Here is a 20,107-nt window from a genome sequence, read left to right as displayed (position 1 = left end):
GAAAAGGCTGAAAAAAGAGTGAAACTTTTACCTCAATTCAGATATGCTAACAATTTAACACAGCTAAAATACTAAAAGAAATGCCTACTCATAAATAACCTTTTTTCCAGTCTTGAACAAGCCCCAATCCTGCATTTCTTGCTCAAGCCAAAGTCCCACTGACTTAAAAGGGAGTTTTGGATGGGCAAGGAAAGCAGAATCTAGCCAATGAGTAATAAAATGAATGCCAAGTAGTAGCAAATTTGTTGACTAATTCGTTGTTAAAAAGTGGGTTTTTTCAAAAACCCTGCAAATTAATCCCTAGCCTGTTACAGTAAGAAAATTTGAAAATGCAAACCAATTAAAAAAAACAAACCCAGTTTAAATTGTGAAATGAACAAAAATCCTTCTTGCCTCTTAACATAACTACCTGACAACCATCATTTCTGACATTTGTTTTAAAAGACATAGTAGATAGCGGTGACATCCATTCACTCTGGAGCCCTCACAGCAACAAAAACGAACAATGCTCTCTGTACTTGTATGAATTTTTTTTTTTTTAAAAAAGTGCAAAATTTAAAAGCAACACTAGTAATGAAACGCAACACCTTTCCTTTCATGAACTGGGAGCACTTTGTGAAAGTGCACATTCAGACACAATGCATATAACCACAGATATTCCCTCCAACCTGAACAGTCTTTTTTCTGAGACTTTTCAATATATAAAAGATAGGATTCCTCAGGCCAGATAGCCATTCCTGAAATTCGCTGATTTGCACAACCAACATGTGGAGAAAGCAAATTATAATAAACCATTCAAGTGCAGAAATCAATCTGCGCTCAAATTATGATTTGGTTGTGCTCCCAACATATTGAAAGCAACAATACACAAATAGTGGCAAAAATGGAAAAATTCCATAACCATTTTGTAAGCTTTGTGCACTTTTCATTTTCTTGCTTTCCATGTCTTGCCAATAAAATGGGATGAAACTTCAGGAAAAAGGAGGTAGCAAAATCATGTTGTCAATAGACAACACTACAATTTTTTCCCCATCATCTCGAATCTAAGGAGAACCTTAGGATTTTGTTAGAATAATTGGTAAACTCTACACTACTCTCTTTAGCTCTTATTTGGACTATTTCATTTAGCTCTTATTTGGTCCTCGTAGGCTTTCATCAAACCATGTTATTTAAAGGCCAATGGCAGTTTTAATCTGATGTCTAGCATCAGACTTGTTTAGAGCATGTAGTGAGATATTAGAACAAAAACAATGTTTATGTTAACTGCTATCTAATTAGATTTTTCTTGTTGTGCTTTCTGACCACAGGATAAGACAACGGACATTTAGCTCGTTCACTTCAATAACACTGTAGTCAAATGTAAGTTTCATCCTGCATGCTCTCAAACGGTCCACAGAAGATCACTTGTTTACTGTAAAACACAGTACTTTTTATAATCAGACTCAAAATCTTCATCCATGCTGCTTGTGTCTGCCATCTTTTTGCCATCTATCTTTGGCAAAAACTGCGCATAGTCTACCCCCTGCTGCTCATAGAAAAGAATGTAGGCAGAGTCGGTGTCAATTTCATCAGGATGCAATTCCTGTAAAGCAGAACAAACATTTACTAAAACTTGCAGTTGTACCATTGTGCTACCGTCACTGAATTTAAATACATGCATTTACTGTAGAAACAATCATTTTAAATGGACAGTTAGAACAAGAAGAATCACATTTTCTCAATTTGCCTTACTTTATCAGGCTAAATTATTTACTTGGAAGTGAGATGACTTATAATAGTAATAATAATAATAATAATAATAATAATAATAATAATAATATTATTATTATTATTATTAATAATAAATGCAATTACTAAGAAAATATTCAAACCACAATTATCCAGTAGCTTCAACTCAAAATGTCTAGCACAAATGGCAACATTTAATTTTGTCTAGATTGTTATTGGGCAACTTTTTCATTTTGGTTCAAAATCATCAAGTATGCTTCCTTATTCTGTTAGCAGCTGATATGCAAATTTTAATGTTAAAAGTTTTCCAAGTACAATTCCAGGTCACCATTTTAATGTTCATATGTTACGTTTAAGCTATTCATATTTCTAAACAAACAGTTTACATAAAATTGTGTTTTAGCCCCACCCCAAACTAATCTTTCATGAAAATGAAATATTTACCTTACAGCTGCTGTCATTGTAACAGTACCACTTGTTATTTGGGTTTTTGGCATAAGTGACATAATGACCTCCTCCCATAATTCCTGAATGGCACTAAAAAAAGATTTTTTTTGTATTAAAAATATATCATTCATTGAGATTGAAACCAATCTGCCTTCTGTCACTGAGTAGCAATGGTTCAAGACATCCCTTGAAATCAACAGATCCTAAAATGCTCATCTACTGAATGCTTCAATGTTACAGGCTCTACTTGATCAAAGCTCTTTCCTCAGATGTCAATGCAATCTAGAGCAGTTACTAGCTACAATCTACCTAGGACATGCCTTTCATCCCCTTGAATAACGCAATTGGGTATGTCATGGATGATCTTCTGGCAGTTCTAGCTCAACCTGGCCAAACTCAATTAAATTCTCTCTCACACCCTTTTCCTGCATTCATCTTTCTCTGTTATAACTTTAGATACCACCACCACCACCACCACTTCCCCCATCCTTTTTATCCTTGAAATCATCTAATTCCTTCCCCTATCCATGTGTTATCAATTCATTATCTTCTACAATATCAAGTAAGTTGGATCCTTCATTTGTCACCACAACTAAAAAACAAAACCCCCACACTTTTCTCATTCTGGTCATCCTGTCCCTTGCTTTCTTGCAACCACTCTTCTTTGGCCTCCCTGGTGCCTACATCTCTGCTTCACCAGGTTTAAAATGCTGCTGAATTTTCCTTGCCTGTTGCTCTCACCACATCACTTCCCTCTTTGAACCACTCCATTGGCTACACCTCACCTACCATATCGTGTTTGAATTTCTCATCCCTTACGCATCTCCAGTAACAACGCCAACCTCAGTGTCCCTCTGGTGTTTCTCTCACTACTCCCCCACCATATTTACCTTCCTCAGTGTTGCACCATATGCTTAGAACAACCTCTCAAACGCAGAATGTCAAGCTCCCCCTCTCTCTGTGACATTTGGAGGTATCTGGCTGTACAACTTATGAATTCTGGTTGATATTGTAAAGTTATTATGAAATTGCTGTGTCATGGAATGCATCTCTCTCGCTGACAAGGTGTTATGTGCCCCCAACCCCCAAGACCAGGCACAATGGTGAACTCAGTGACTGCCTGGACTTCATTTGGACTCTGGAGGCTTAAAACATATGGGATCCCTTCACAACAGTTTGGCAAGTGTCCAGCAGGGCAAGTGTGTCTAGACCCGACAGTCAAACCTTTCCCAAAGATTCAGTTCTTCTGAGAGGTCTACGAATACTCATGAGTCAATTAAATGCCTTCTCCATTCAAACTCAATAAGAGAGAATATAGTGAGAGAAGGGAGAAATTTAAATAAAATCAAACAGCAATATCATCAAATGTGCACAATGGTCATCAATAACCAGTTAATCTAGTCACTGTCTGTCCCCTTCATTAGGAAAGTGCCTTTAGATGTTCGTAAGTATTAATAATGGTAAGAAATTTGGTATTTTCCAGACTGTCAGACAAATAAATATTCAATATGTCTGTATCTGTCTACAAACATAATCCTCAAACATTAATTTGTCAGGCCAGTATCTGGGAAGCATTTTGAGAAAGTAAAGCTTTATGTAAATGATACTTTAATCATTAACTCTAGGAACAGGTGAGAATCTAAATCTGGCAAAAAAGTCAGGTTAGACATAAGGACACCTTTAACAATATGAACAATTATGAAACAGAATATACTTAAGGAAGCAGCTGAGTCCCCATTATTAATAATCTTCAAAAAACATTAGAAAAGTTCCCAGTGGACTCAGAGCAAAGAAAGATCTTATTTGACACAGGAAGTAGGAATAGGTAACCTGAAAAGTCTCTTCCAATCCTAACTTCTTATGGACTGTGCTGTATTTCACATATTTTTGAATATCTGGGCTTGGCAAAGCTCTCATGCTCAGGATTTAATTAATCATTGTGTGGGGGGAATCGGAAATAATTTTCTCCCAGGCCAGATTGGCAGTGACTTTGCTTTTCTCTGTAATGTGGAACAAAGATTGCTTGCCAGGATTATCTGGATAAATCTCACAAACAGTTCCCTGCCATTGCAGGATCCTCAGGCATTGATGTACCTATCCGCTGCCTGTGGCACACAATTTCAATTGTTGGGTGTAGTGTGAAGGTGTTGGTGGCCCAGTAATACACATGTCAGACCTGATGATCTGGTCCCCCTCTGGCTTTAAACTCTATGAATGACTGACAGATACTCAAGCAGAAAAGCACTGTGCAGAGGTTAACTTTTCAGTTATATTCAGCTTTATGGTAAACTGAATTTACTGGAGGATAACTCCATTTAACTCTTCTTTTTGTTATTCTTCTCAACTCTTCTATAAATGTTTACTTCATGTGTATTGCATGTGAAATTCTAAATTTAACAACAAAATTGCAGTTTAAGCATATTTTACTTATATAAAATGTCAACTTACCGAAATTGCATATAGATTGTAAATAGGGTTAAAACAGACTTCTCTTTGGTCATCTGTCATATCCTCCTCACTGTGGTCATCAATCACACCATTGATACTGCCATTACTATATGCATTCTGCTCACAAATGTATCCATTGGCTAAAGTCATCTCGTCCTGAAAAATGAATAATTCACTCTGGCTAAGACCCAAAATGTGTCCTTTGCTAATGGCATCTCCTTGGTCAGAAGTAAGTTTCTGTTCCTGGTCAGTACCATTCTCTTTACTTGCATCCAAATTTTCTCTGCTATTTGATAGTTTGTTTTTACCTATCTGTGGTAGCCGCAGCCGCCCTTTACCTCTTCCTAAAGTCCTTGGGCTATTATTTGGGCTACTGTTTTTACTTGAAGGACAGCTGGTTCCACTTTTCCTCCCTGGTGATGGAGATGCTGTAAGAGAAAGAAGTTAAAACCTTCTAAGGTAAGCAAGCTGAAAGCCTAGATTCTCCAATACAAGATTTCTTTCAATAACCAGAGACACTAATGAACTAAACTTTTGGGATGGATAACTTTTTTTTTTTTTTTAAGCAACCAATGCATAGTTTATAGTTAGGACTACAGATTGAAACTATTAATTTTACATGGATTAGCTGGCAGATCTTGCTATGCAAAAAGAGGTCATTTACTCCCCCAATATACAATGGCACATATAGCAGTTGAATAACTTCAAGCCACAGAAAATTTGAAATGCCAATATATACCAACCCTGAATAACTCAGCTTCTTATTAATGAATGCTGTAATAGACTTACAATGGAAGACAATGGCAGAAATCAACATTTCAGAATAAACTTAAATTCTGAATCAATAAAACACAAACAACCTCACTTTTACAATGAGTACACTCTTCAATTGGCTTGTATTTTATAAGTTCAAGGATAAAGATGATTTTGAAGAAAGAACTACCATACTTCTTGCTATAGGTCAATAATCAATTTCTACACTGCAATTTATAGAGAAATTGATTTTCACTATTTATTCCCTACCTTTGATATTATTCAAGATGCTACTAGTGTTAAATGAGGATGGACTCCTGTTCAGCACATCCCCTTCGCCTGATGTACAAGTATTTTGGAGATCTGTTTTTCTAGGCTCCCCTTGTAGAATCCGTGGCTCAGAGAGGTCGTCAACCTGGGGAGTTCGTTGCTTTCGTTGACAATGACTTGGATCCCGTTGTACCAGAAAGGCACTTGGGTCAAAATTTTCACGAGGAAATTTAACAATTTTCTGAGATTTTATCCAACGGCCATTTACAAACTGAAATCGTTTCAGGTGAATTATCTAGGGTGAAACACATTAAAGAAAAAAGGTGATGGTTATATCACAATGACCTAATCAAGTAATTTAAATGTTCATTTTATTCTTCGAGATATAAATACCATAAGATTAGAGCACAAATCAACTTGCACTGTACAATGTGTGCGGTATCTGGGTCTACAGAGGCAACATCTACCAACCAACACTAGGTAGGAGATACAGCTTTAGTAAATAAATAAATAGTAAAGCATACTTTGTGTGCTTTGGACAAATTCAAAGGCAGCAAATGTAGATGCTGTGTAATTTAAAGAAGAGAACAAGGCTGTTTTTCCATAAAGGTAACACAACCAATGGCACTGCAATAAGTGCAATGAACATTTCCCTCCTTTGCTGCAGCAGAAAACCACATTTAAGTAGAGTTATAGCAGGTATTTTTTCATTTACATGATATAAAATGGATAATATATGTGTAGTGAGTTCACGTTGGGTCACCTATGATAGCCATGATTCAGTTGAGACAAAAGGGAACATAGGTAGATCTAAACCTTCCTTATTCTGTGAAAGTAGGAAGATGTACCCAGCAATCCGAACTCTCATGATGAGTGTACATTTTTACTATTGCCCAAAAGAAAGAAAATTATTGAAAGTTGTACCAAAATAGGGGGAAGCCTCCAAAGGTCCAGTTTTTTAGTGGCCAGGCAATGAGTCTTGCACTTGGAACAGTAATACATCTCATCTTCTCCCAGTTCCTCCTCACTGGTAAAAGCTCTTAGACAGCTATCCAGATTGATAGGCTCCGCCTGAGCCCGCCGGCTTTGTTCAACACTTTCGTGCTCTTCTAAAATCTAAAGAGGTTACCAGATTAAGATGAACTCTGTATCTTGGCAACTTTCCTAATACAGTAGAACCCCAGAGTTATGAACACCAGTGTTACAAACGGCCCAGTTAACCACACACACCTCATTTCGAACCGGAAGTACACAATGAGATAGCAGCAGAAATGCAAAAAAAAGCAAATACAGTACAGTACTGTGTTAAACAAACTACTAACAAAATAACAGGAAAGCAGCATTTTTCTTCTGTATAATAAAGTTTCAAAACTGTATTAAGTTAATGTTCAGTTGTAAATTTTTGAAAGAACCATAATGTGTTGTTCAGTTATGAACATTGTAGAGTTACAAACAGCCTCCATTCCAGAGATGTTTGTAACTTTGAGGTTTTATTGTACCTCAAGTTTATTGTACCAAGTTCTTCAGATTCACATCCAAGGTTCTTAGAAGTACCTTGCAAACTTATTGGGAAGTAACTTATTTAACTTGTTTGCAAGGAACTTCAAAAGCAAATTTATGTGATAAAGTCACATGTCTGTCATCTTAACACGATGCTCAGGAACATAAATCTTTCAGGGGCTTAGGTATGACTGCAATACAGAGGATAGCAAGTTTCTCCACTTCAGATCATTAAAGTTGTCAGATGGAGGAAGTGGCTAAAAAAGTCAAACGTTTTTTATAAAAACAAAATAAGCAGGGCCTGGGGCATTACCGTTTTCATATGCTTTAGTTTACCTAGAATTTCTTCAAGCACTGGTTGGTTTGGTTTTTTTTTTTTTTTTTTTAAAAAAGCCCACACTTTGGTACACATTTCGAAATTTAGAAGAGTTATTTATTTTAGCTAGTTCTGTGTCTCTTCTTTAGGATTATTAGGTAGAGATGTTACTATAGAATTCTTTTTAAAGACATTCCTATTTTTGTCTGATTCCTCCATTTCTATTGTGCAGGAAGGAAATAAATTTAAGGCACATATAGTGCCTTTCATCCGAGGATCTGAAAAAAATTCTTTACAAATGTTAATTAAGCCTCAGACGCTCACCTGAGGTACAAGAAGTATTATACATTCTCTCTACATACAGGCAAATTGAGGCACATTGAGGTTCATGGTAATTTGATGGCAGCCATCATAAAAACAGGATAACCTTAGGAGAAACAGTTATTTTATTGTAGTACGTACTTGATGGCTTTTCCAGTCTTTTCTTTTAATAGGACATTCATTTTCCCTCTCAAAGTAATGAGATATGCAAATAGCGCCAATGATCCTTTATTTAGATGCAATTTTTTTTTTTTATAGTCTATCCTCTAGAATTTACTCATACTTGAAGCTAAGTTTATTAGCTACCTTCTAACCACCACTTGGGTTACTTCCCAGAAATTCTCTCTAGAGACATTTTATCGCTACCATTAAATTTAAAGTACTATATTATTGTTTCCTATGCTATGTTCACATATATTGTGTCCTTTAAATTGGGCATGGTCTCCTGTTGAACTCCGCATTATTGGAGACTCAGACTGACATCCGTTGGACCATTACATAATGCCTACAGAGGCATCAACTGCTCCTTGTAATAATGGCTGACAGCAAAACCACCAGTCTACTTGTGTGTCTCGGGATCAAGGGTAAAGAAGTCAGTCTTTGCCAGCAGAGTTTAACTCTCCATATGTCTGACAGATACCCTATGTGTCTTGAGGTGCATAGTTGAACTTCCATCTTTCCCTAAGCTACCATCTTGGTTCATCAGTACAAGAGTATGGTTATGCAGTTAAAAGCTCCTCCCAATTTAGTCTCACTCTTCCTAAACCTCACATTTTGGAAATAATCTGCAAAAAATTTTGGCCTGACCTTGGTTTTTGGTGTGGATTCTGCCAATCTTAACTTCTTTACACAGCTTGGAGCCTCTAAGTACCAGATTTCTGCCTTCCTTATCTTTGACCTGGTCATCCACCTGTAAAGCTATGGTTTTTTAAAAAAATTATTGCCACCCCTTGTTTCTTAGCATAACCTTCTCTCCTAACCCTGGCACAAGAACCTCTCTGAGATGCGGTACATAAAGTCCTGTATAGGGTCTGGTTCTAAAAGTACTACTCAAACAGTCAGCCACCCTGTATTCAGCTGACAAGGATACGTGGGATCAGCAAGTACCCTGGGCATGAATTTTAAGGGGTGCCATTGGTAATTTGGATTCGATTCCCTCAGTGGTGGAGGAATGAACTGGGAGAGAAAGAGAGCTGGTGTCCAGTGTTTTGCTTTTGCTCTCTGAAGCTATGATGGCTTAAGCAAGTTTTCCCTGATATAGATATCTGGACTTTGGCTGAACCTAGCCTTGTGTTCTACCATTTACTTCAGGATGTAGATAAGGAAAGTCATCTTTTACATTTAGATATTGAAAGACATGACATTTTTTGCTATCACTTTTTTTTAAAATACCCACACTTTAGCTGGTGCTTGAAATCCAATTCAAGCAGGCAAAGTCAACTGCTTAATTTGACGTCACTACAACTAGCATGTTACAGAATGAAACGCAGAGATATTGTGCGTGAACAGTGTCCCTGCTCTGACCCTGAAGTTCCAATATTCTAACACTACTTTTCCACAGAGGGCTTGTTTAGACAAACAGTTGATGTGCAGCAAGCTTGGGTGTAAATCCACAGTGCACTAACTGGTCATGTGGACCCTGCTAATGTGCACTAGAAGTTCCCTAGAGTGCTTTGATCTGCTCCACCGTGAAACAAGAAGCAGGCAGCATTATCTCCTGCAAATGTGAACAAACTTGTTTGTGTCTTGTTGGTCTGAGGGGCTGTCTGAACAAGAAGTAGGATTGAGTGGACTTGTAGGCTCTAAAGCTTTACATTGCTTTATTTCTGAATGCAATTTTTTTGTACATATTTCTACATTGTAAGTTCAATTTTCATGATAAAGAGATTGTATGAGGTGACTTGAAAAATACTGTTTCTATTGTTTTTTACATTGCAAATATTTGTAATAAAAATAAACAAAGTGAGCATTATACACTGTGTATTCTGTGTTGTAGTTGAAATCAATATTTGAAAATGAAGAAAACATCCAAAAATATTTAAATAAATGGTATTCCATTATTGTTTAACAATGCGATTAAATGCATGATTAATTTCTTTAATTGTGCGATTAATCGCCATTAATTTTTTTAATCGCTTGACAGCCCTAAAATTTACACCACAGTATGCTGTGCACTAGCTGTTCCTCTGAACAAGCCCCAAATTCCATCTGACACTCTGAAATGTTCTCCTTTACAGTGAAATGGGTAAATCCACCCCTTATATATAACGCCACTGGTTTCAATTCAATTAACACTAGAGATTAATTTGGTCCAAATTAAATAATGCCACTATTATGCCAGATGTTTCATGTACCTTTTGGATTGTTACCTCCCCATGTTCTGTAAATCTCCTTCTCTCATGACCTATTTAAAGGTTTTCAACTTCTTCAGCATACTGCAGTCTTTTCCCCCCAACCCTCCAAACCCTGCCAATACGAGTGCCAGCACGTCTCCAAAATGCACAAAATCTAAACTCAAACCAGTTTGCCCCCAATACACAATCATAGCCAGTGACCCCTTATTTCCTCAGCTAGCCTCTTCCACATTTCAAAACAGAAAAACACAAATTAAGGGAATGCTCCATTCTCCACATGGCAGGATGTCACAAGCTGCCCCTCCATTGGCAACACAGGCACACCGGTCTCTGAGTTGCTAATACAGCCCCTTTACTGTTCTGAGATTCCCCTGAGGAAACTTGCCTGAGAATACTGGGAGATTCTGGCTGTAACTTCCTAACTATTTTGAGGGCCTCAGAGCTCTTCAAAACCCCACTGAATGACTGTCTTCAAACTTCTGGATTTCAGAAACTACTAAACTTTTATTTTAAACTACATTAAACAAACATAATATCTTACAGTAACTTTCTACTACTTATTCTATTAGGGATTAAAGTCTAATTTTTTAAGAGCTCAGCAGGGCTTCCCTTCTTGATCACAGTTAATCCCCTGGACCCACCCCAGTGATCTTGCTCTGTTTCTCCTCAGGAGCTAATTGATGATCCTTCAAATTCCAATCAAACCCTTGAAGTTCCAAACTAACGGCCTAGATGCAACTTCCATCCAGGAAGCCAACCCTCCGTGTCTCTGTGCACCCACTGGCATACGTTCTTCACACACATATCCCGTCACACAATTTCATTAAAGTTTATTCTATAACATCTGATGTCAAACAATTTCAAGTTAGTATAGTCCCTTTTCCACACAGCACATCAGACTTCCTCTAATCTTAGGTCACCCTCAAACTGAAAGGTGAGATGTTTCATTGAGCTTACATATAATGTCAGGGCATACAATGCACGTTTTAAAATCAGAAGGCAGAGAGCCAACAAAACTTATGCCTTTCATCAAATATGACAATATGGGCCAAATTTTCAGTGGGCATCCAAATGTACTTGTAAATACTTTACTGGTGCATCTGCACACAAGAAAACCCACTTCTGTGCATCAAGGCCATTTAAACGTATGTATAATTGACTGTTTACATGTGTCTCTTCAGGGCTGCATGTGTACAAACAGATTCAGCCTCTGGGCATGTTAAAAATCATAATTCCTTTTGCATGCATAACACTTTTGAGAAACTTAAATTGCTCATTATTATTCACCTTAGCAACACACCTCTCTTTGCCAAGTTTAAGAAGGTTACTCACTTGTAACCAGGAGCTCTTCATTAAGGACTCATCAGATACACTGGTAATGCAGCTCTGCTGGCTAAATGTTTCACAGTTGTGCCTGTTGGAAATTTTCCTGCCCCCTGCTGCCCTTCCTCTTAGTGTTCCTGAATATTCTGAGGGCGAGGCTATAAAAGATGCTGTGGGGCTCAGGCTACCTCAGTTCCTCTGACTGTCTCCACAGATCGGAGGCAGTAATTAGGACTCCAAAGAAGAGGGGAAGGTGGGCATGGAGCGTAAATGTGCACAGCCCATGCAATACTGTCATCTGTGGAAGATGGAATGTGAAGTCCTAATTAAACGGTGCTCTTCAAATACAGCGTCCAACCAGAATGCTAGGTCTAGTGCATAATGTTTTGTAAATGTGTGAACAGAGAGCCATGTAGCAGCTTTGCAAATTTCTACAATGGGAAATATACCTAAGGCATGCCAAGGTATTTGCAGTGTAAAGGCCTGATAGGGATGTGGAAATATGCATCCCATAAACTGAGAGCCCCAAATAAATCTTGGGGCTATTGGGAGAGAATTATGGATGCTAGGGTCAACATACTGAAACTGAATTTTTTGACGAATGAGTTGAACTCTCTCAGGTCTAAGATGGGTCAGAGACAGATACTGATTCTGAAGAAAGATGGCTATCTGGAATACGATCCCTTTCCCCTGAACTCCTTTGGAACTTCTGCTATGGCCCCTACTTCCATGAAAGTGCAAACCGCTATTCTTAATAAGTTCTCATGAAAGGGACACACTAGCGCCTCCTGAAGTAGTAGTGTATGGAGCCAGTTTTACACTCCTTGTGAATTCTTGGGGTTAAGGTGTTGCAGACCACAAATGCTGAAGGAGACCGTTCTTTCACCACTCAAGCCAGATACCTCATATGGGCATCCAAAGCAGGGAAAACATGATTTAAGAGGTACACCCCTTAAATCATGGCCTCTTCCCCTTTGCAGCCACCACAGGATTGGTAAGCTTTCACACCAATACGTGGGAAATAATAAAATAAATACTTAAGAAAATAAAGAAGTTAAAATTTCTAACATTAAGTTTTCTAGGAGGGTAGGTCCAAATTGCATCTCCCTAGAGAGGTTCCTGGCCTGTCTGCTTGCCCAGTTGAAAGGAACCGAGGTGACCAGAGCACACCACTTCCTTTTATAGCCTTGCCCTTGATTTTCAGGAACAATAAAGACAGGGGTGGACAGAGGTGAGAGACAATTCCTATGGGCACTGCTGTGACATGTTCCACTCAAAGCTGCACCACGAGTGCATCCCATGAGTAGGAATGTATAGCAGTCACTCAAAGAAGGGTCTGTTTTCAAAAGCTTACAACCAGAAAGTTACATTTTTTATTTATTTAGGATAAAATTTCAAGAATTGTCAGCCAAGTTCTGTTTGTAAAATGTTTCTTTCAACTATGCACAGACAGGTAATGCATTCTTTTAATGTACAAACAGAGCATGACATCTGGGGTTTTGTTTTGGTTTTTTGCTTAAAAAGTTACCCTTGAGGGAGAGCACAGAAGTATTTTTATAGGCACAATTTGCAAACAAATCCCAATCCCAAAATCACTTACACATGCTATCTTTAGTCACATAAGTAGTCCCAATAAACTAATGAGGCTACGCATGTGTATTAAGTTTAGCTTGTGCACAAGTGCTTTCAAGACTGGGGCCTCTTTTTTGTGGATGTTATCCTATCTTTAGTCTTCTAGGAGACTAAATCAAAGGTCATTGTAGCGGGACGCACTGGGAATGTGCACCTTTTGTGGTTATCAAAAGCATCATCACTAAGTAAAAGGCCTATGGATATACCAATGTCACATAAATTGCCCTTTACAGACAACCTTCGTTTTAGCTCTTTCCATTATTGATTTTGTCTTCATTATTTCAGCAGAAGATGAAACACAAAAGCAATAATGCAAGTGCCTAAATACTGAGAATATATGTTTCTAATCTCGCTCCTGCTGAGATGGACTAATGATGAGCACGCAACCACGGAAGTGATGTTAAAATGGGATATATTTCAGAGCTAATAAAGTACAAGTAAATATTGCAACCTAAGATGTGCTGCTGGGTTTATTTTGTAAATGATTTTACCCGTTCCTGTGATGTCTGGTAGCGGAGATGAAGGGCTGTAGGATCCCAGTCTACGGCGATGTAAGCATTTCCAATACAAGCCCTGTCTTCTGCACACTCGATTTTACACCCACGACAAAATCTAAATGAAAAAAACCCTTAGCCTCAATGGTGACAGAGGAATTATCCAATAACTTAGATTCCTGTTAATCAGAAGGATACTTTGTTCTCCTTTTTTCTGTTCTCAGACCATGGCCGTCACTGTGGTGTTTGAGACTTTGCTTTCAGTGCCAGAAAGGTGTGCTTTTCCAATAGGATAACCCAGGTATGTTAGTGATCATTCTGTAACATACTAGTGGAGACAGGGCACTGTATTTTTTACCACCAGGTAGGTTGGCAAAGTCAACACTATACCTGCACCCATAGTTGACCTTGCCTAGCTACCTGGCAGTTAAAAATTACAGTGCCTTGTCTCCACTAGGATGTTACAGCAGGATACCTAATGCACACACTTTTTTGTAATCAAGACATAGTCTGAATGCTTTCCAACAGTGTATTATGCAACATGACTAGCATCTGTCACGTGTGCCTCTCTTCTCTCTCCAAATTGTGTGTAGCCTTTTAAATGCGTGTGAGATGCAGGGTGGATTATAAGTTAAGGCAAGGTCTTCCTCTTTCTTGACAGTTTATAACACAAATAGGCTTATTTTTTGTTTCTCTTCAGTCATATTTTTTCCTGGTATGAAGTCTCCTGGCCCTTATGAGGACTAGACATCAAGAGGCAGGATCTCAAGGTAAGCCAAGGATTGTCCAGTATAGTGTCAACATGATTAGTTTCAGGTTCACTAAAGGCCCATCTGCATTACAGATATAACCATACACTAGCTTGGTTGTCTCCTACAGTAAGAGATGTACCTGATCTAATCTAATTTATTTAATTGCTTGTGAGGACAACAACGTTTCAGGGTGTAAGATGGTTATACAGCTATATAGTACAGCCTTAGATGAATAGTTATACTGGTAATATGAACAGGCCCTAAGGTATAGTTGAGTGTTAAACCTTAAAGAATACTTGGTAATTTTCAAGTGTTTCACACCATAGGGACAAGTCAATTTCTCATGGCTTTTGGGGACTTGAGAGGGTGTTCTAGACTAAGAGGAAAGGTTTCTGGCTACTGGGAAAGAGGTTATGGCTTGTCTACAGCAGCTCATACATGCCTTTCCCCAAGGTGAACTGCCTACTGTCACTGTCAATTCCTACTCAGGCTAGGAGGCAATGATTTTTATTGGAAGGGCAAGCCTGCAAAAGAAAAAACATTTTCTCTATGCGGAGCAGCAGAGAGAAAGCAACGTGGCGACATGGGGACAGTTAGTAAGGGCTTTTTGGGTGGTCACAGACTTGTTCTTTTTGGGGGTTTGGTATTGACTTGTCCTAAGGAATGTAACGGGTTAAAATATATTTGAAAACTTGGTGCTGGTTTCCTATGTTGAAGCTTGCATGTCAGAATAATTTTCAGCTCTGTAAGTCATAAAAGCAATTCTGCAGTGAAAACCTGCCACTTGGGGGTTTGGGTTAAATTAAATTCCAAATTCTCATTGTTGGATATTACCTCTTGAAGTCCTGAAATCTATCAAAAATCCATCATCATAAATTACATTTCTGCTTAAGTTATCCCCTGGCTCAATTCTAGAAAGAGCAATTCACCTGTACCATGGACACCATGCACAAGAATTTCCATCCTTCTGAACCACCCTAAGGGTAAATGGATACTGGTACCCCATGCTGTCGTCGCTGAAACGGAACAGAATACAACAAGAAACGTAAGTATTGATCTAGTCTCCTGAATTCCTTGCCATACAGCACACACTATTCACCCCACGTTTGATTTTTTGTTTGGAAGGAACGTTTAATACAGTAAGCAAGCATGATGGTGCACGAGATCAATGCTTAAGGGAGCAGATTCCAACCCATTAAGAGCTGCTTAACAAAACGCCTCCCTGTGTCATCTAAATTCCACTAAACACTAATGTTTGCTTTGTAAGTCTGCTCAGCAAGACAGTCACATTAAGCTGCAACATATTTTTGAGGGAGGAGTCCAAAGAGCAGCAGGCATAATTACAATACATATCAATCAATCACACAATCATACTACAAGCCTCATTTTATTACATGGTAAAATAAAGCTATTGGACCATTTACAAGGACAATAATAAACTGCAGAGATGGAAATTCATAAATACTTTTAAAGATCCTGCTGAGGTAACAGATCTCACTTAAGACTATCGCAGTAGAATTCTCTCCGCATATACTAGCGGATACACTGAGCCAATTAAGTAACAGTCCAGATTATCAGAGGCTCACAGTAATACACTAAATTGGAAAATGGTCACTCATCTCATCTGAAATGCATTGAAATATTTAATTCACTATGTTAAACATTAGAGACTTGTTTAGCAGTCATAATGCAGCAAGAAAGCACCCTGATGTGAACAAAGGGACATAGCAGAAAATTTGCTGGAAGCCAGATCTACACACACAGTTGCACAGATACAACTAAAAGTGTCTGTCTGAACCCATTCAATTAAACCCATACAAAACCCTGTGGGGACATACTTATTTCCATTTAAACCAGGCTTATGTCTGTTAGTCCTGAATACTTGGCTCTTTTCTCTTTCAAGTCTCATTCCTCTTTGAATACATTTAATAATTTGCCACAAAGCCAAACCTTCATCCCATTCAAGTCAAAAGCTAAATTCCCATTAAGTTCACTGGGAGTAGGATTGCCATTGACAGAATATCCATTTACTCCCCTAGCTAACATGGAAACAGACTCACTTATTTAAATTAACTCAGCTATAAATTAATCCACCCCACAAGCTACCTATGCAGTTAATTACATTCCAGACCATCCAAAATCACTGCCACACAGTGGAAGACCTTATCAGTATCTCATTCTTAAAATATATCAACTGTGCTCACATAAAAAAAAGTGTATTATTTTCCTGCACCAGGCTATGTAATGAATTATCCATCAGTGATTCAAAAATGTGCAGTATGTAAGAATAACTTCAATTGAAACCTAAAAGCATAAGTTAGATAACTATATTAAAAGACACATAGCATCATTATTTAATTTGTACTACATGAAGATGACTTGGCTACAAAAATAACCCACCAGATGGAATCCGCAGGCAACAATGCATTTGAGCTAAAAATATATGCAATAGTTTCTAAAATAGTTGACACTTGGAGTTTAATTGGGCAGTAAGACCATATCGTCATCTTATGGAATGTCTCATGTCAGCAATTAAATTTACAAAGCAAGGCTAAGCACTAATACTTTTGAATCCTTATAAAGAAGTTTGTACCACAGTAAAGAGTGATCCCAAGCCATAGGTTAGCACATCCAACTCACCAGTCTTGTGCATGGTTACTAGCTTCCTGGGGAGGGAGAGGGCTGGCAAGCCGGGAAACCTGAATCCATACTGCATCATACAAGTCTCTTTTCCGAGTCTGAACAGTACATGGAACAATTAATGGCATTCCAAAGAGACTGGGACGATTCTTCTGAGATGAAAGGAAATACAGTTCCGTCCGCATCTGTATTTACAAATTAAAGGAATGAATGTAATGTATTTTTGTGTGCGCATTAACTGATATTATGACTATCAGAAAGCTCTTTCCACTTGTCATTCACTTCAGTATTTTCCTGTGCTCTGTTTGATCTTGAAAGACACTAATAATTCTACAATAAAATCACTGAGCATCTCTGAATCATCCGAATAAGTCAGCATTAAAAACTGTTATTTTTTAAAGTTGAGTTACGGTCTGAAAACTCTATCATTGACTTTTTATGTACTATAGCAAGCATCATATAGACCGCAATTGCTAGGCTGTATCAGCATTTCCATCATAAACCTGTATTAAATTAAACTTCTACTTTCTATTTAATATTACTTATGTCTTTCCCTTCCTCACCAACTGGTAACATTTAAAAACGTAAACAAGCACCTTTACGTACAAGTCATCAGTCCCATAGTGCAAACCCTGCCCAGTGTTTATCCCTTAAAAAATAAGATGGTTTTGTGACTAGAAAACACAACAGGCAATCAGATTTGGGCTTTGTGGACTTTGAGAGATCTTGGACAAGTCATTTAACCTTTGTGCCTTATTCTCCCCATCTATAAGAACGGGAACAATACAGCCTATGTGACAGATATTGAGGCTTAATACATGTGTGTTTATAAAATATACTGAGATCCCTGGATAAAAACAAAAACCAGTATTAGCCAGCTGACCCCCGCCATTAATAGAATGCCTAGAAATAGAAAGCTCTAAGCACAAACTTTTGATGGAGTTTCTGCAGGCAATTTGCTTTGCCGTATGGGCTGCATAACTAGTTTAGATCTGATAAAGAACATTACACCAATTCCCTAAAAGATCTCCTACCAACCCTTATATGAGGCCTATGGTGGTGTTATTGGACAATGGTTAAAAAAAAAAGCCTCACAAAAATATACTATGAAAAGGGAAGTTATGCAGCCTTCTAGCCCACAAACCACTGGTTGTAAATGTTAACCGCTTCTAATGCCTGTAGGCTGAGAAAGTATACAGAGTGCAGAATTATCTGAGGCACTCAGTCAACCAGCTGTGACATTTATAGTTTAACGTGACTACAGATGCATTTACAAAGAGCAGTTGACACTAATAAAACGACCTGCAAATGCATGATATGCCTTAGCTCTATACTGGTTCTGTAAAGGAGATTATGCAGTTCCAGGTAAAGGGAAAGAAAAGAGTTTCAAGTAGCTTCTCAAATCAGATTTCTTCTGATCAGAGTGGACGCCTGAAAGCAAGATAGATTAGACTACAATGAACGGTCAAAAATGCATCTTAGCACTAAGGAAATATGCTAAGAGTCACTGAGGAAAGTAAAACCCCTACATTAGACATGGTGGCTAAACTTTCAAAGGAAAGCATAACACATGCTCATACAACTTCACATGTATGCCTACATAACAGGTGATTGTGCATATAAATGGGTACTTGTGTGCCCTTCCTAAGACTGCAAATATACATTCATTCATTCATTCAGTTTCATCCAAAAAAAATCACTGCCTTTTACAAGTAGCCTACACGACACATTTGCAACTAGTGCAGAATATACTAACCATTTTTCTGTGGACTGCAATGATGTAGCCTATAAATGGACTATCAGAAAGCAAGGACATATGACCATTCATCATCCCATTGGCAAGGTTATTCTCTGTTCCACATGGCACTACAGTATTTGGCATTCCATTTGGAATTAGTGTTGGTCTGGGGAAATCCCCATTCATCATTATATTGAGCATTCCATTAGCTGATGGTCCAGTGGAGAAATCTGAATTTAAGTACAAACACATGGTTACTGAATTATGATACTTGCACCATTAATATTTATGAACTGTGATTCAGCTGCTTTGGCTACAAATCAATCTGCTCAAACTTGCTTGTTAAATGCTATCTTATACAGAAGTGACCCATGTCAATTACTGAATGTACTGAACCAAAGTGTACACAGACCACAGACACAAACATTCACATCTATCCCTTAGTACCACTTCAAAAACAATTAAGTCTTTGAGAAGCAGATGTAGCCAGTCCCAGTCACAATATATATCCCACTGTTAGCAGTGTCTACTGCTCAGAACAGAAGAATGCATCAGATTCTGTTCCCAGCTTTGCCAAAGATTCACTAGGTGATCTTCAGCAAATCATTTCTCCGTGCCTCCGTTATGCTCCTTTTAAAAAGGGTAAATTTAAGATGATATGTTGTGAAGTTTAATCAATGTTTATAAACTGTACTAAAGTCCTTGGATAAAATACATAACCCATTGTTTCATGTTCTCTGTGTGTGTATATAAATCTCCCCACTGTATTTTCCACCAAATGCATCTGATGAAGTGAGCTGTAGCTCACGAAAGCTTATGCTCAAATAAATTTGTTAGTCTCTAAGGTGCCTCAAGTACTCCTTTTCTTTTTGCGAATACAGACTAACACGGCTGCTACTCTGAAACCATACATAACACAGATATTATTGTCCCAGTATTGATGCAAATCTAATTATAAATACACAATTAGCAACAGCAACCAGAACGTGTAACAGTGTTTTGGTTTTTAAACATTTCCTGTTCCATCCAATTGAGTGTATGAAATATTCTTCCCTTCCTCCAAACCATTCTTTTTCTTTAGCCTCATCTCTTTCCCCATTATAAAGCTGGATTTTTTCTGTACCTCGCCATTTATACCTGATCAATACTCTTGGACCAATTTAAACAAACAGGAAAATGAATAATTTTGTTTTACCTGTTTGCACAGGACTAGACGCTGACGTGGGGGATCCTGGGACCGGTATCTCAAATGCACACAAAAACCCACTCACTGATAACCGAACCTTCTGGTTGTCTTGAGGAAAGTTCTGTAGAGAAAAACAGAATAGAAGGAATAATAGTATAATATAACAGCATTTAGTATTTTCCACTGTGATCCTGCATACATTTAT

General features: G+C 38.0%; 1 protein-coding gene across 12 annotated transcripts in view; it reads right to left on the bottom strand.

The window, feature by feature from the left end:
* Positions 1–541: 541 nt before the first annotated feature.
* Positions 542–20,107, bottom strand: part of USP32 (ubiquitin specific peptidase 32) — a 152,215-nt gene continuing 132,649 nt past the window's right edge. For 11 of the 12 annotated variants that reach the window (XM_038375649.2, XM_038375648.2, XM_043499259.1 and 8 more), the window contains 10 exons: positions 19,912–20,023; positions 18,735–18,946; positions 16,979–17,163; positions 15,268–15,354; positions 13,584–13,704; positions 6,571–6,762; positions 5,647–5,941; positions 4,624–5,051; positions 2,173–2,265; positions 542–1,582 (listed from right to left, as the gene is read on the bottom strand). In XM_038375649.2, coding sequence (XP_038231577.1) covers positions 1,409–1,582; positions 2,173–2,265; positions 4,624–5,051; positions 5,647–5,941; positions 6,571–6,762; positions 13,584–13,704; positions 15,268–15,354; positions 16,979–17,163; positions 18,735–18,946; positions 19,912–20,023 — 1,899 coding nt within the window. In that variant the 3' untranslated portion in view covers positions 542–1,408. The remainder of the gene's footprint in view (positions 1,583–2,172; positions 2,266–4,623; positions 5,052–5,646; positions 5,942–6,570; positions 6,763–13,583; positions 13,705–15,267; positions 15,355–16,978; positions 17,164–18,734; positions 18,947–19,911; positions 20,024–20,107) is intronic. The other variant, XM_043499257.1, reaches the window with a different exon arrangement.

This window comes from Dermochelys coriacea, chromosome 17 (assembly GCF_009764565.3).
Source record: "Dermochelys coriacea isolate rDerCor1 chromosome 17, rDerCor1.pri.v4, whole genome shotgun sequence".
In the NCBI taxonomy this organism is placed as follows: Eukaryota; Metazoa; Chordata; order Testudines; family Dermochelyidae; genus Dermochelys; species Dermochelys coriacea.
Note: the sequence above shows the minus strand (reverse complement) of the source record. Positions and strands in the feature narration are given on the sequence as shown.